Below are 16959 nucleotides of genomic sequence, written 5' to 3'. Positions count from 1 at the left end.
ATTCATTTTGCACTTCCAAAGAGTTCAAGCTTTTCTGAAAAAGCATATATGGACACAAAAGACATTTGCAAACAGATTCTATTGCGTGTACAAATGTCACAGCAAAATAGATTTCTGTGTATGACAGTTTCACATATATTCTTTTAAATACTAATCTTAACCTTTCTCAATTATCTATATTTTGATGAATAACACTACACTGAAAAGGGAAAAAAAAATTAAATACTCTGCAATGAAAATTTCTGTACTTTTATCGCATGCTGTATCACACTTCCAACCCCACTTTGCTGAATAAATTGCTGAGCAGATGTCATCTTTTAAAGATGCTTCCACTAGTATCAGGTGTGAAGCACCATGCAAATAACATACTTGGAACTCCTCACAGCTATTCCAAACCAAGAAAAAAATACATTCTGCTTGGACTGGGACTGTTCTTAGGCAGGAAGAGGAAGCCAGATCCCAGCTCTCCAAATGCATTCCAAATGCCTTCCTTGCATCTCCTTTTTGAGGAACATTGCAGCACCTTCCCATGGTAAGGGACAGTAATTTCTACACAGAGGCTCCAGACTAATTAAACTCTAATGTCTCATAGATTTCTTCAGCATGCATTCCAAGAATGGCCTGAACTAGCAGATTTGGCCTTGCCTTTTTTCCTTATACTCTCCAATATGAGAAACAGGAACGGGACATGCCCAGGTGGTTAAGTGGATTAAATGTTATCATTTTTCCTCTGAGATTACAGTGGAGGCCTGACTGAAATGAGTTGTCAGGTCAGTTCCCCAGTGGACATTTTATAACATAAACCCATCACATATAACGGAATACTGATATAAGAGGCAATACAGTCAATTCCCACTCCAGGGAAAACCAAGATTGAATCAGAAGTGAAATATATGCTTCCATCTTATTGAAAGGGAGGTCTCTCTAGGTCACCTCAAGGTCACCTCTGAGGCTGTGTGCTAAGAATTCTTGTGTCTGCATAATAACTGACAGCGGGAAAACATAAATAACAGGTTCAACTGTCAGTGCAGGCACTCCTCCAGCCTTCACAGAATGCAAACACTCTGTCCTCCATCTAAAATATGACCTGTATCTACACATAACTGAGCTGCCCTGCCAGATCTCAGCCCATGAACGTTCTGTGGTTATTCACAATTACAAGGCTTTCCTGGGCAGCTTTGTCAGAGTTTGGTTTTGTTTGGTTAAGGATGTTTTATCTGATGAAGAGAATTTTTGGAGATTTTTTGAGAAATATGAATGTAGAAGTGATGTGAAATTTGAAACAGATAATGGAAAATTGCACTAGTTATTTGAAACAAACAATGAAAAATTGCACCTTAAGTCAATCAAGGAGAGTAGTCCCCAACTTTTTTCCTTAAGGTTCCAATGACTATAATCATATGACTTTTGTCTCCTTTCCCCAATGACCATAAGGAAGTTCAAGAATCTTTTTATTTGCAGCAACACTGATTGAGTCTACATATCAAAAAGCATCCCAATCAATGCTTAAAAAAAAATAAAAAAATAAAAAACACCCCCCCCCCCAAAAAAAAAATCCAATCAAAAAAGACCCCAACAAAACAACTGATTACCTTGAATGAGCACAACTCCAAATATGGAGAACTGCTCTCAGAAGAATATGTTCAATACTAAAAATAAACAAGAAAGCACCAAGAAAAACCCCAGAAGCCAAATACAAAAACCAAACTCACTTTAAAACATGAGAATGCAGCAGAATAACATATCAATGATGTTGCCATTTTGTTAGGCCTAGATCAGGAGAAAACAACCTAAGTCTAACTTTGTTGCACATGGTGTTTGTGAGTTATACACTGAGACCTAAAGAGGAAATGAAAATGTCTGAGTTCTCATATTGAAATGCACAATCTTCTCCTGTTAAGTGAAAATATGTTCACTGTGGCAGAATTGCCTTCTGCACAGAAGGTTAGTTTAATGTTTTGGCAATCGAAACAAAATATTCCAAGTGGTTATTGCTGTACTTGCAAAGAGGGTGCCAATTATATTTGTAATGATGGACTTGGTGTTTTTCTTTTCAAATTCATGAACAGGCATCAAGAGGCCCAAATGGCTAACAGTGAAATTTTGACTTTGGTGTTCCATGGCATTATGCAGTCAAAGAGAAAATTAAAAAAATATAATGCTACAAGCCACCTCTTCCCTCTCCAGGGAGGACATGCAGTTACATATTTTAACTATCTATGATCCACAAAATCCAGCTACAGACAATCTGAAAGGAGCAATTCAAGTAATCCCAGGGAAAATAACAAAAATTTTCCATAGGCTGGTTATTATAGAATGTAAAATATAAATGTGTATCCCTGAATCCATGGATGCAAATTAAAAGGATGGATCTCAGCATCCAGTAAGTCCATGTTTCTACTCAGAGTTCTGATCATGTGGCAAACTACAGGTATATTTGAAAAGGTAGAATTCAGATTTTCATGCAGGAATCACAAGTGTTGATTTTGTGAACCAATTCTCAGAGTTGAGTCTCTAAAGCCACCCAGAACCAATGCAAAAATCAAACCAAGGTCTGGATGTCCTGAAGAGACACAAGGCATTAAAGTCATTCTTCAATTGAGTAATCTGTGACATCCTGGTTTATCAAATAAAACACTGATTTTGGGAATAGAACTGTTTACTTCTATAATCTCCTAAATAATGTTTTACATAAATACTTTATTCAAGAATAGTGACTTTTGATACCTTTCAACGCAGTTTCTCAATTCACAGATATGTAAATAAACTGATTACTAGTAAGCATTCTGAAATGAGGAGAAAACACTTTAAAGAGCATAAAATATCAGAGAAGAATCATAACTTCTCCTTAATAAAATAAGAAACCAGCAGCTACTATAGAACACGCCATACAAGTCAAACCCACTACAGAATGAGGGCAGTACTTATATAACACTTGTTGCCTGAAAAAGATGACCTTTTCCTCTGATCACTATTCCAGAATATATCAAATATAAGCAGGATGTACCATGCTGGTCTCTGCCTCTCCTCTGCAAAGCTGTTAGGGGGGGAAGTTCTGAAGATTTCTGGCATTGCTTCACCCATCCAGTGGCTGACACTTTGAAAGAACCCAAAGTCACATAGATCTGTTCTGGCAGGATGATATTTTATATATTCACCCCTCATCCTTACTCAAAGCTCATGAATCTTCCATTTTATTTTCCTCCTTTCTCAGCTGTTGTTGAAATCTGCTGGAAACACATGAGCTGGGAAAAGGCCCAGATAATTTTCTGTCAACGTGAAATCCAAGCTCATCTAATGCAAAAGAACAGCTCAATTTGCAGCTTGGGTAGGAAAAAATAATTCCCCACACAAGCAACAAAAGAAGGGCCAAGACCACAAGCAGAAGTATGACCAAGTGCACCTGCAGGAAGAGCACATGAAAAAGGTTTGAATTTTCTGAAGGAAAGAAGAAGTGGTGTTCCCCATTGCCCTGCACACAAGCAGCTGATCATGTGTGGATTCAGGGCACAAGCTGAGGCAGTGGATATCTTTGCTCAGCTCTGCTTCAGAACAGTTGCCTCACAGCAAATCCATTTCACTTTGCACCATTTATCAGGACATAGCACTCACACAGTAAATTGGATGATTGCATTTACTACTCACTTTTTAAGGGCTTGATAAAATAGGAAATTATGCTTGAGTTTCACACCTCTAAAATCAGACAAGGGCTTCAGAAGACCCCACAATGAATTCTTTATGAGTCAGCCATTGTCCATGTTTGAATGGAAGCCACTTAGTGTCTCACTCAATTTTATTGCACTAAAAGAAGGAGATCTCCTATAACACTTTCCCCTCAGGAAAGAGCAATCCATTGTGGGAGCTGGACTAATTTTTCAAAGGATACATTCAATACATGCAGCAAATGTGCAATTAAACAGCCAATTGAGTATATGAATATTTGGAATCACTTCCCTAAGAGAAATATAAAGGTTTAGGGTTACTGAAGAGAACAGGACTATGCACTGACTCAAATCAGGAAGAATTCAGTGTTTGACTCACCAGCAGGACTTCAGAAACTTCTGTATTGACAGAGAAGAGACAATAGGAATTACAGCTGGGAACACAAGTCTGCAGAGCAGCAGTGCCTTCTCAAAACATTCAGGGAAAATTGTGTGGCTTCAGAAATGCAGAATAATCAATACCTACTTTTGGTCATTAACTTACATTTCCCCTTGTTTACTCTGATAATAGCACATCTCTCCTTCCATGCAATCAAATCCAGAGGTTTGTAAGCAAAAAGGAAATGATTAATAACCAGAAGTCCTTTTACTGATGCAAACGAAACGTTAATTACTCGAGAATATTGACAAGTTGTGCTTTAATTACGCTTCCTTCCAGACATCAATTGCTTTTCTCTTACCCCACCCTTTATATTCTTCTTACTGCTTACAAGGGCAAATTACTTTTTCCCATTTCTACTGTAAAAAGTGGAGTGAGAATTCCCTCTTTAATTTACGGCAGTGCACTTGACTAAGGGGATAAGAGAGCAAATTTTTGTCAACTATTTCATACTCGTGGACAGACAGATTGTATTTATAACTGCACTGGCTCTGTTTCACTTTTAGGTGGCAGAGGTCACAGTACATCATCCTTCAAATGCTGGATGAAGTTGGAGGAAAATTGACATGCTCAGCTAAAAATCATAGTGGATACCAACAGCCTTCCAGGAACTGAACACAGGAGCTCAGAGTGACTTGGTTCCAATCAGAAATACAAAACCACTGTTTGTGATTTTCTATTTGACTGCTTTTTTAGTCATCAACTACAGATTTCTCAACTTAGTAGGACTTCTTGATTTTCTTTCCCACAGTACCTCACAATGAGGGGAAAATGTATCACAATTGGTACTTTCAATTGTTTTTTACCCAGCTATGTTTAAACTAGGTTTACCAATAAAGAATTAAAATATGATTTCAGGATGAAGCATTAGGTCATAAATCTGTGCAGGGAGGTTTTTTTAACACTGGTACATTTCCTCAGTGGGCTGGGATGCATTTCTTAGTCCACCCAACCCAGATCAGATTTAGGATATGGAGGCAGGGGGTCTCCCGGCTTCTCTAACTAACTATTATGGTTTGTTCCTTCTGTTCAAAAGGAACATGAAAGCACTGCTATCAGTCAGAGCAAGAGCAATATAACTGAGAACTGTGTCTTCCAATATCTCAAATATCTCACTTTCTCAAATATCTCACTTTATTATTATTATTATTATTATTATTATTATTATTATTATTATTATTATGCAGTTTTTTGAAGGCCCAGGTAGAATTTGCTTAGGTAGGAAGTAGAGAAGAAACGCAAAGGGACCATTCCTTAAACTGTGTGACATCTCACAGATTAAAGAGGAAGGGGAAGGTTAAGAACATGAGCACACTAAATCTAGTCTTTGGGGGAAAAGAAAAAGGATAAAGAATAAAAGCAACTAACTCAAAGGAGAGAATCTCTGATAAATTGAGGGGAGACAAAGGCTAAGGAAAAAGGATCACAAAGCTTCCTTCAAGACAAAATAAGAACTAACATATCCTGTATAAATATAAACTGGCTACTTAGCAAACTCTGCACCAACAATTTGAATTAATCAACCTGAATTCAGTTTGGACTATCAAAAGAAACGCAGGATTTTGGGAACTGAGATGAGATTTTAAGAGGATGGTAAATTAGAGAAAACCTTAAAAACAGGACGCTCTAACATCCAGTGGATGTTACTAGATAATCCCTTCAGATCCAGTTCCCCAGGTATAGTTTTACATGTTTCTATAATTTTTTTTTTATTTTGCCTATCTGTGGCTTGACTTTTTGAGACAGGCTTTAGGAAGGGATATGATACTATTAAAAGTCCCATAGCACTCATATGGGGAAATGTGTGTATATAAAGACTTTAGGAGCCTTGGAAAAAATTCTACTGTCCAAAAAGAGGCCACAAAAAACTCCAACCAAAGCCCAGTGTCCTTAATAATGAAATGCATACCCAGTGTTTATGTTCCCTTTAAAATGTTTGGATTTTTACCACGCTTTTTTTTGTATATTTATATGCACACACTGTATATATGTATATAAACATACACACATATATTTGTGTATCTCTAGAGAGGGAGGAAGGGAAGGAAGCAAAGGGAGGGTCCTCGTTAAATGGAGATTTACAATGCAAACTATCATCTTCACAATTGTATGTGCTAGCCATAAAAAGTACCAGAGGGAACAAGGAAATAAACAATGTAGACAAGTGAAATTACTTTTTCTAAAGTAAACTTATTTAAAATTAACACAGTTATTAAATTGAAGCCTTATTGCCAATTACCTTTATTCTGGGAACCTTTAATATTTTCTATTTAGAAAATCCTTATCTATAAGGGCCTGCCAATAACCTCTGCATACACATCCAAGCCTCCACATTCCTAAACTTTATGACAGTTAAAAAGCAATTTTATGTATATTTATGAAGGCAGTAAATTATTAAAATAAATACAGATATTTACACAGTAGAACAACATCTTCATTTAATGGATGTGGAAAAAATGTTAATATGTGAACATTTTAAAGATGAAGTGGTTTGGCCTTCAGGGCTTTTGTTACTCTATTAAAAGTTAATTTAGGACAAAAATTATGGCTTTTCCACGAATTGCAACCCCTAAAGATTAAATCATGATCAAGACACACAACATTTTTCAAAAAGTGAATCTGTTAATGACATTTCCAGAGGCTGGATATTGAAACCACTGTGCAGTTCTCCCTGAAAAAGCCTCCTCTGGCTTCCTCAGCATGCTCAGAGCAGTGGCACACACTCAGCTGCGCTCCAGGGCACAGGAGCTGGGTGCTACCAAGGTGCTTTTGCCAATCTCTCTGCCACCACATATTCTGCACTATTAGAATATGCTGTCTACAAAAACAGTGGGCAACTCAAGGTGCTCTACACCACATGAGTGATTTGCTTAATCACTGGTAATAAACTTCACCATCTTTCCCCAGCCACATTTATGGATCCCCCTGGTTCAAGGACAGCAGAGGCTGCTCTGACCTCCTGTGACTGACTACTCAACCTCACCAGTGACCCCAATAACCAGAGTTCCACCAAAACACAAATTTTCCTTCTAGCCAGGACACCAGGAGACAGTCTCCTTCAATCTCAAGGTGTGAGAAAATGTGTTCTTTTCATGGCAATTCCCTCCAGAAGTTGTGTCTCACGTCTCTTCTACATCTGTCTCATTTCAGCTCCCTGCTTAAGAAAACTTTCTGCCTTAATCCAGCCCCCTCTTTATTCAGCAGCAATCCAGACCTTACAAGTGTCTCAGACTAGTCACAAGATCCCTTCAGGAGCTGTTGAAACAGCTGGAATTTTTTCCTCCTGTCAGTTTTCCAGCACTGTGAACTATTGTGGCTAATGAGCCCAAAAAGACTTGGTTATGCCAAGTTCCCTGTCACATGAGTGCTCCCCAGTGCCCCACAGCTCAGCCCACTGCCTCAGTCTGTCTTGCTATGGGAAACTACCACTCCAGGTGCTGGGCATAGTAAATTCCTGAACCTTTCAGCTGCATTTGAATAGGATTTTGCCTTTGCAATACTCTTGCTTGCTCCTTGAAGTATTTCTACCATTCCTTTTCCCTCACTTTTTATATTAATCTATAATAGAGTCTTGCTCACTAACTGATCTTTTTCACCTAACAATGGTGAAAAACCCTTCTCAAACCCCTTCTCCACCCTGATATTTTTATATATATAGAATACATAACTTTTTCTTTTTTTTTAATCACAGCAATCTAAACTATTTGTTTTTTTAATTTTTTTGGGGCTTTTCCCCTCCAGAGTCACTGCTCTTGTTGATACCCTGCTATAAAGGTAAGATCCACATTCTTTCTCTTTATAGCTGTAATTTATGATGTGGCTGAGGTAACACATTCTTTGTTTGGAAAGGTGCAGCTTAAGGGATCAGGATGTGTCTCCGTGGCTCTGGACAGGTGCCACTGCCACGGCTGCTGCCCGTCTCACTCCTCCTGACCAGACACCACACTCTGATCCAGTGGAACAGAAACACAACACCCCCAGTGAAATCTGAAAATCATATCCAATTACAAAAATAACTCCAGGTCAGATTTCTGCAAATCTTGTTCTCACAAAGCAGCTTAAATTTATGAACCTTACGAAATTTAATCAGAATTACTCATGTTTAAGACTAAACTGCATATTTTAACAGCACATTAACCTCAGGCTTTTCTGCCTACTCCAAATTCCCTGTACATTCAAATTCCAAATTACTTAACTGTGTTGTTTTCAGTGTCTAAAGATATGAGAGATGGGCACAGTCTGTAAGACAAAGTAAAAGCTACAAATTATTTTCAACTTTAATTCTCCCCCAATTTTGTACCTTATCCAATCTTTATAAAACTAAATCTATACTGCAAAAATATTGTCATTTATACAACTATTTTTCCAAATATTCAAATTTCCATCACTTGGACTTATTTCTGTAAATTTGCCCCTTGAACATGAAGCTCTTTTCTACCAGCACATCCTTTCTCTTAACATGATGTAAAGACAAAAGAAATGTTGTTCAGTTTTCATGATGATTTTTTTTATGCCAGCAGTAGTTTATTGTTTCTTTCAGGTTTTTTCCAAAAGACTCAGCAGAGATAAAAAGAACAGTCAAACATTTTTTAAAAGGCAAATTAAATACACTAAAGGGGAAAATGGGAAAAAAAACCCCAAACCAAAACCACATGAAAAACAGCAGTAAAGAAAGAAAGACAAAAAGCATAACTGTGCAAGGGAGATACAACTGAAAAATAGAGGCATAATTAGAAACTGTTATGAAGATGGAACCTCAGTGCAGGATCTATAATAATAAGACTCAAATCCAGAGTGAGATACCTGCATAATATAAAGTAATAATAATGAAAAAATTAAAGGAAATTAACACATGAAAAATACAAGTTAAATACAAAAAGTGGAAAGAAACCCACTAAGTATATATGTTTATATAGCCACAGCTCTCTTATGAACTAGTGCTCTGTTTTAATGTGATGTAAAACCAAGCACATGGAAGGCAGAGATAAGGAAAATATAGGGAGAGGGAAGTATCTGCTGAACCAGAAATGTGAGACTCAGTAAGTACAGAAACATAAACATTAGGGGAGAGAAAAAGATACAAAGAGTGGATTTAGCAGAGAGATACTGGGCCCATTTAAACCAGCAGGACTTGCAGTTTAAGGCAATATTTCACATCAAATATTCCTTAGAAAAGGAGAATCTACTTCTGATAATCTTCCTACACCTTTACTGATAGTTATGAGCAAAGTAAAGCTTACAATTATTCCACTGCCAAAAAGACACAAATTGTATTCTAGAAAATGGTAGTTTACAGGCTCAAGAAAAATGGCAAACCTTCTGTGAGGAGACCATGGAAAGTAGGTTTGTGTGGTTGTAATTCTACCTCAGACCCTGAGCACACAGTTGAGTCAATCTCCTGATCACGTTACACTTCGGTTTGTGCTGTGTAACAGACTCTGAATGTGCAAAACTGATTCTTTTGGATCTCCAGAAATGTAGCTAATGCACCTCAGCCATTAAACAGCCCATATTTGGGACCAGGTTACAGCCAACCCACACAAAAAGCTCCTGAGATGTGCCTTGTCCTCAGCACCTCCTGGTTTCCCCTTCTCCTTCAGGCTGCTTGGTAATTCAGACACAGTGAGTGTTCACAGGAACACAAATGGGTAAAAAGCCCATCTCACAGACAGTGCTGCTACAGCAAACTTTACATCTTTATCAAATCCCTGCTTTATGAGCCCTGATTGCTGTTTCATTGGCTTTGTCAGCAGTGAAATGCAGGATCAGATCTATTGCTGGAAATGATGGGCAACAACCGAGTCCCAGCAATGACAACTGACCTTTCACAGGCATAATTAAATTGCATCAAAATAATTTAAATAAACAGCTAAAGCTACTCAGTTGAAAATGGCATTTTTATTGAGACAAATCTTATTCCTATAGAAAAAAACATTAAGTGTTTGTTTTTTGAATCTGTATTGAAGTCCTGGCTGTGCTTTCTATGGCAAACAGAGCAGGTCCCGATTTACTTAACTGCAAGATCTGGAGTTGCTGCTCTTTTATAATTGCTTTTGTGAATTGGGAACTCATTGTTTAAGCATTTACTGAGCTACTATACTTTCTGTATTTTCTGAAAGTCAAACCAGCAATTTTGTTTATAAGATATTTGCAACAGAAGGCAGTTACTGGATGTTTAGAGTTTAAATGTGGTTTATATGTTGAGTGGTTTATTATATTTAGTGCAAAAGTGGATTAGTGAGCTCCTGCTTTGTGCTCTCTGCCAGAGCTGGGGTTGGAGAGGATGGATACACATGCACCCATGTACACTCTCCAGACACAATTCCTTCTGCTCTATTAGTTCTTTCAGTGATCTCTTTGTTTGTCAAAAGGCTTCTAGTACACCCAGAGAAAATACAGCAGAGTACTGGGGCACTGCAAGATATACAGATAAATAAACAACTCTAACACATAAAAGGCACTGCAGAGTGACAGTGGTGAGTACTGAGGAAGAATCTGAATGTCAGTAAGTCCTGATTTATTGGGGAAAATGAGAAACTCTTTGTTTTTGTACTTTGAAACAGAAAAAAAAAACAAGCAAAAAACCCCGACTCACTAAATGAATAATTCAGCTGATGTGTAACTAACCTTATAAAGCAAAGGTGATTGTCCAAGCTTCAAAAGTGCAATTTTTTTGGTCACGTTTGTGATGGCTTGAATCCGGATCAGGTCTTCCATGGTCCCATACTGGACATCAACAAGCTCTGCCTGCAAAGAGGAGACAAAATTCAGGCTACAGCTACAGCCACTCTGCACTGAGGGTGCTCCTTGCATAGAAACAAAGTTGTTTGTACAAGCATCTCAGCAGAGTCTTGCAATTCCTTACCCCAACTTCTAATCAGCAAGACCTGTAATAGCAAAGACCTTGAAAGTTCAAATTGACAGATAACTTTTTTGTGGTTTTAATTAATAAGCTATGATAAACTAAACATCCCCACCCCCCCGTTTTTTTTCCCAGTGGTTATAGGAGATGCTGATTCTGAAGAGAAATTCCCCTCATTACCTACAGGAATTAATTGTGTAAAGGACACTAAGTCACTTCTGTTTATTTTCTTAAAAATAACCAGAGAATTAGAGTCTTGTAAACTATTTCAGGGAATGAGTGATTTTACTGGTCACTTCTGAAAATACACAGGTAACACAAACTCCACCAATACACAGTTTTATTCTGTAACTCCTGAGCAATCTTACCTAACTACTGAAGTATTTTCCTTTAATCAATCATTTATCCAAGCATTATGCACAGATAACTACAGTGATAACAGAACCATGCTCTGATGTGTGTACTTTTACATTAGTATACATTTTTCAAATTATTTAGAGTCACTTTGATCTAAAAGTGTTTAGAACATGAAGCTTTTCAGCTCTTCCATTAGGACTCTGCAAGAAAATATAGAACATGTTCTAAGTTATTTTTAAATGTCAAGAACTGGCAGTAATGGAAAAATATTTCAAGATGAGTTTTCAAGTATTTTTTAAAATATATAATTTAGGAATGACCAAGGGCATTTTTCTTACTCATTTGTAGCAATAAATTCTGGTGAAAACAAAGTAAGAGGATAATCAGTCTTGTACATTACTATTTTAGAATGTTATGAAGCTCTCAGGACATCATTGAGGACATTCTGGAACCTCTAAATCTGTATCCAATGCTCACATAAAACCCAAGTACAGGAAGACACAAGAATATTACATAAGTGTTTAAAAGTTAAAATAAGAGGAGCAGTACAAGATGGAAAAGTTTTCTCTTTCAGTTCAGTTTTGTAACTTAAGTATGGATTCATTGCCAAAGGCAACAGTTCTGATTTTGGGTATCCCTACACAAACTGTTTGAATTCTAGCAACAGTTGTTCTGGATGTGTAGGATGTGTGAAATTTTAGTAGATTCCTGAACATGGGTATTTTAAGAAAGTATTTACCCTTAAAAAACTGTATCTGTGTGAGTTTGCATCTCAACATTCGAGTTGAAACCATACAAAAACTTTGCCAAGATTCCTGTCTTATTAAATTCTTCTGAATTCTTCAGAAAAGTTTCCAAGTCTGCAATATGTCATCAGTGCTGTACAAACCAAGTATGTGGAAAGCCCAGCCAAAGCCAGAAGACACTTCTGAGTAGGAAAACATCAGATTTAACACCAAGTAATGAAATGTAGAACAGGAAAGCTCGCACTTCACCATTTCTTCTGAAATAGATGGGGGTTTTCATATCTAAAGAACTAGAAAACTATTTAGCCAATATAATTTTCTTTCCTGTATGGCTACAGTATTTGAAAAGTAGGATTAAATCAAGTAAAGATTTCATACTAGGGAAAGGTTTTTTATGTTTTACCTAATCTCATGCCTCCAGTTTTAAAGAATTAACCTCAGATACAGAAAGGGTATTTACCAGAGTGCTTAAGTTCATAAACTTTTTACCTCTTTCTGTAGGTCTAACCTTTATTTTAATTTGTACCTACACATATGTCATTAGATACAATGGTTATCAGTGTCTCAGAAGTCTTATGGCTTGAGAGGTTATGGGAGGTCATATCTAGGTTGATTTCTAGGGATTCCTCTATCTAATTCCTTTGGACCCAATGCCTTCCTCACCTGTTCTCCAAAGCAAAAATCAGGGCTGTCATTATTTGTATGAGAGAAAGCACACTGACTTTGCCTGAGGCAAAATCAATACCCAGGCATGAAGATCATTTGCTTGTCCAGGATGCCTGTGTGGAAATGAGCTCCCTGCCCATCTACATTCATGTGCTGCTGCTCTGCACATCCCGTTGGCTCTCTGCTTCTCCAGGGTGCTATCCACTGCTCTGTAAACAACAAAACTACATGTTTGCACAATTATTAATGCATTTAGCAACTGCCCTTGGATGTTCTTAGTTAATTTATGGATGCAAACTGCATCTTGAAGAGTGGCTCAGTGGTCTTTTCCAGAAAACACATGCTCAACAAGGCCCTGCAAAAGCACAGCTCATTTTTTAATTATGTGGAAAACAGAAGTTGACTCCCTGCTGCCCCAAACATTCTGCAAACCATGTGCTTTGCTTCAAATTTTAAAAGTTGGCCCCAATGCCAAAGCTATCAAGTACATTCATACATTGAGAGTAGATGCAAGAAATTGCATAATGAAGGAGCAGCTGGGTGTAATAGAACAGAGTTTCATGGGCTTTCATCACACATCTTCCACATGAAATACAGATATGTCAAAGCTCAGTGGTTATCACATTCTGGAAACAGCATGTATACTTTAGCACCCAGAGATCTGCACAGCTTATATCACCTCTAACTCCAGCTAAAATGACAAACAAAAATTGAATTAAATCTTCTCTTAAGTAAAGCTACACATGGCCCATCTCTGGCCAAATGAAGTCAATAATTCACTGTAAGGGTTTAGAACAAAGTCGTAATGTTTTGGCAATAAGTCCAGAAAGTAATAGCTACACATTAAATTATAAAAACAGTTAGAGAAACTATTCTTATCTCTTCCTCTATTCTGCACCTGAACACTTAAAATAAAATTTGTAATAAAAAGCAAAATAATTTACAGTATTAATGAAATCTCATCAAATACAGTACAGCAATACCAGCTCAGAATAGTCAGTTTTGGTTTTATTTAGTGGACTAGGGCTCAACTAATTGGGACCCTAACTTCTAATATAAAATTAAATATTGAAAAAATACAACCTCAAAATAATGGTGAAGAATCCTATTGAGTCCAGACATTCTACTTTCCTAATAATCCATTCAGAAGCTGACAGACCATTTATGATGCATGAAGACCTGTTTTAGTCACAACATTTCTAATACCTCAAAAAATGAATAAAGATTAAATTTCCTATTATTTCTCATTTCTGTTTTTAGAAATGCTTACAACATGACATAATCCTCATTTTACACACACCAGCTTTTTGAAAAGTGAAACACCCCACCCCCAACTACCCATATTTGATAAACTGCTTTCCTGTGGTAGGATAATTCTGCTCAAAAACAAAAGAGGACTCATCCTTTTATCAGGTGCCGAAAAAGAGCACTTGTCTACTTGGTTTAGCTATGCCACAGTAAATCCTCTTACCCTAAAACTGGGAAACTGCTAAAGAATGAGTTGTTTTATCCATCTGAATTAGGTACTTACTCCTCGAATCATTTCAAGCTATGCTGTTTGAAAGATTGACTATTTAGGAGCAAATTGTGATGTGCATTGTGGAGTTCAGTAGTATTCCCCCATGCATGAAATGAAGTAGGGGTAGGTAATAAAACAAACATTTTTAGGAAAAGTAATTATTTTATGTTAGGCAACTTATTAGTTTTCCAAGTCCCAAGATGATGCTCAGTGAGTTGTAAACATTCTGTCTTAAAAATTCTAACAGAATCTCCCCCAAAACAGAAAAGACAAATACTCTGAAAATGCTACAATCAAGAGAGTCAGGGATTTTTATCCTAATTTCTTCTACTTATCTCCAAAATGAAATAGAATGAAAGAGTATACTTCATCCAGTCATGGATGACACAGAGGAAAATAGGTCTTTCAAAGGAAAAATATTAATAACTATATAAAGCAGGTGGCAGCTGGGGTCTTGAAGATGCTGGATACTATTTTTAAACCTTGCTTTCTTGCAAAAACGAAGGTAATTAAAAGAAAATAAGATAAATAGCTTGAAAATAATAACAAAAATACATTTGTCTTATGACATTCTCATCAGTCCCCTTGACTGAGGAGAATGATTTAATAACAGTGTTATACATCTGTATCCAACACACTGCCTGAGAGGCAGATTGTGGCTGAGTTACCCACAAGGCAGCAAAATGACTCAGGAAAGAAACCAGGGGAAAAAACACCAAAACCCCCAACATAAAACTCAAGGGTGGTACACCCAGGAAGGGATGTTTCTAACCACCAAAATGAGGATGCAGTCAGTGCAGATAAGAAAGCAGCTCTTAAACTGAGCTCTCAAAAGCTTGGCAGAAAACAAACCCAAAGCTGAAATGAAATTAAGTTTTCATAACAGAATGGCTGTGCTGAAAAGGCTTCTCCTCTCCATGCTACCTGTTGGTAGTGCCATAGTTCAGTAATCTCGAATGATGAATATATTTCATCAAATATCAAGCTCCTGACCCACATTAATGAATGGATTCTACACAAACTGTGGAGGATCTCAGGCCTGTGGAAGCTGCAGGGATGAAAATGACACAGTCAAGCTCATATTCCTCATATTCTCAATTCCTGCCTACCCACCAAAAGGTTTCAGAAATAGATTCCCTAAAGAAACTCCAAGTATTTAAGAAAACTAAATATTGAATATCAATAAATATGGTTCACTCCTCAGAATTAAGGCAATTTCTCCCAAAAGCACACATGTAATTCTAGAAGCATCAACCCTCAGTTCTGTGACTGTTCAGACTCACTACATCCCCTCCTTCCATCCAGGAAAATGCCCTTCATTTGTCCTTCAACGTTCAGCTACTATTTTCAGGTTGTTCACAAAATAAAGGCAGCAGAAACATCCCATGCACAATCAATCACAATTAAATAACCTTCAACTAGTCATCCTGCCTAAAATAAAACTCCAAAATATATTTGCAAATTGTATCTGAGAAGGCAACAGTCTGCAATCAGGACATGAGATGAACTTTAATTAAACACATCGCTATAATTTATTTGCACAGCTCTGAAATTGAGGCTGAAGGCAGCATTCAGCAGAGCATAAAAGTAAACTCAAGCTGGTTGTAGATCAAAGCTGGACATCAACAAACGTGAAGAAAGCTGCAAATATAAAACTAGCTGATCTTTAAAATGAGAGAAAAGGAAAAAAGAGAAGGGGAGATAAGGGAGCTGTGCCAAATCCTTTGTTGGTGTAAACTCTGTTACGTCTTCTGACCAGAGCTGTTTCCATTCCAGCCAAAAGCACCCTTCAATAATCAGGGAGCCACAGCTGTGATTGCCACCACCAGAGACAAAATATCCATCCATAACTATCTTTTATATACTTACTGTATTTCTACAGAAATGTTAATATACAAAATTGTCTTCCAACCTTTTTCCTTCAACTTGGTTCCAGGCAAGAAAAGTGGCAGAAACTGTCTGAGCCCAAAAAGTAAATAATTATAAATCTGGATTAATTGAAGATTATTTTTCTGTTACAAGATTAAGAGGTGCTTCTGACCAACAGTGTCATGGAAGATTTAAATCAGAGCACTTCAGTCTTCTATATGTTTTATCTACAAGCCCTGCTCCTCAAACACATTCATGACATCTTTTCTTTATGGTTGCTAGCACTTTATAGAAGCTTCCTTTCATTTGCTTCAATATTCCTGCTCCAACAATAGAATTCTGGAGCATTTCAATACAATATGACTCACAGTATGCTGTATGCCAGCTTACAGTCAGAAAGGGTTCTTGTGTCTAGGTTTTATTACATAAAAATGCATGCTGCATTACAGTGACAGCTAAAGCTGTAATTTATTCTAAAACAAGAGAAAAAAGAGATGTCCCATAACCTCAGTTGGACGGAGTTTGGCCTTGCAGACAGAGTTCAGTCACAGACACATTTCATGTTCAGCCTTCCCCTGGTCCCACCTGCCCAGCCCTCACAGCCCCATCAGACAGGGCTCTCCTGCAGCTGCTCCCACACCTTCCCTTTGCTGCTGCAGGACCATTTTTGGAAAGACACTGAGGTTAAACTTGTTTGCTTCCCTACTTCTTACAGTTTATTGCAAGACTTTTTTCCTACAAATTCTGAGGGAGACTAAACCAAGATCGAAGCCTTTTTATAGCCTACAGAAAAGAACTCTTCTGTATTTTATGGTTACAGAGCCACAAATAAATCTGAA

The 16959-nt window shown here is 37.4% G+C and overlaps 1 protein-coding gene across 22 annotated transcripts in view; it reads right to left on the bottom strand.

Annotated features, from left to right (window-relative positions):
- NAALADL2 (N-acetylated alpha-linked acidic dipeptidase like 2) overlaps positions 1–16959 on the bottom strand; it is a 410260-nt gene that overhangs the window by 140615 nt on the left and 252686 nt on the right. For all 22 annotated transcript variants that reach the window (XM_064385281.1, XM_064385276.1, XM_064385277.1 and 19 more), the window contains one exon: positions 10729–10848. In XM_064385281.1, the coding sequence (XP_064241351.1) occupies positions 10729–10848 (120 nt within the window). The remainder of the gene's footprint in view (positions 1–10728; positions 10849–16959) is intronic.

Source organism: Passer domesticus, chromosome 11 (genome assembly GCF_036417665.1).
Source record: "Passer domesticus isolate bPasDom1 chromosome 11, bPasDom1.hap1, whole genome shotgun sequence".
NCBI classification, from domain to species: Eukaryota; Metazoa; Chordata; class Aves; order Passeriformes; family Passeridae; genus Passer; species Passer domesticus.
This window is presented reverse-complemented; position numbering and strand designations above follow the sequence as displayed.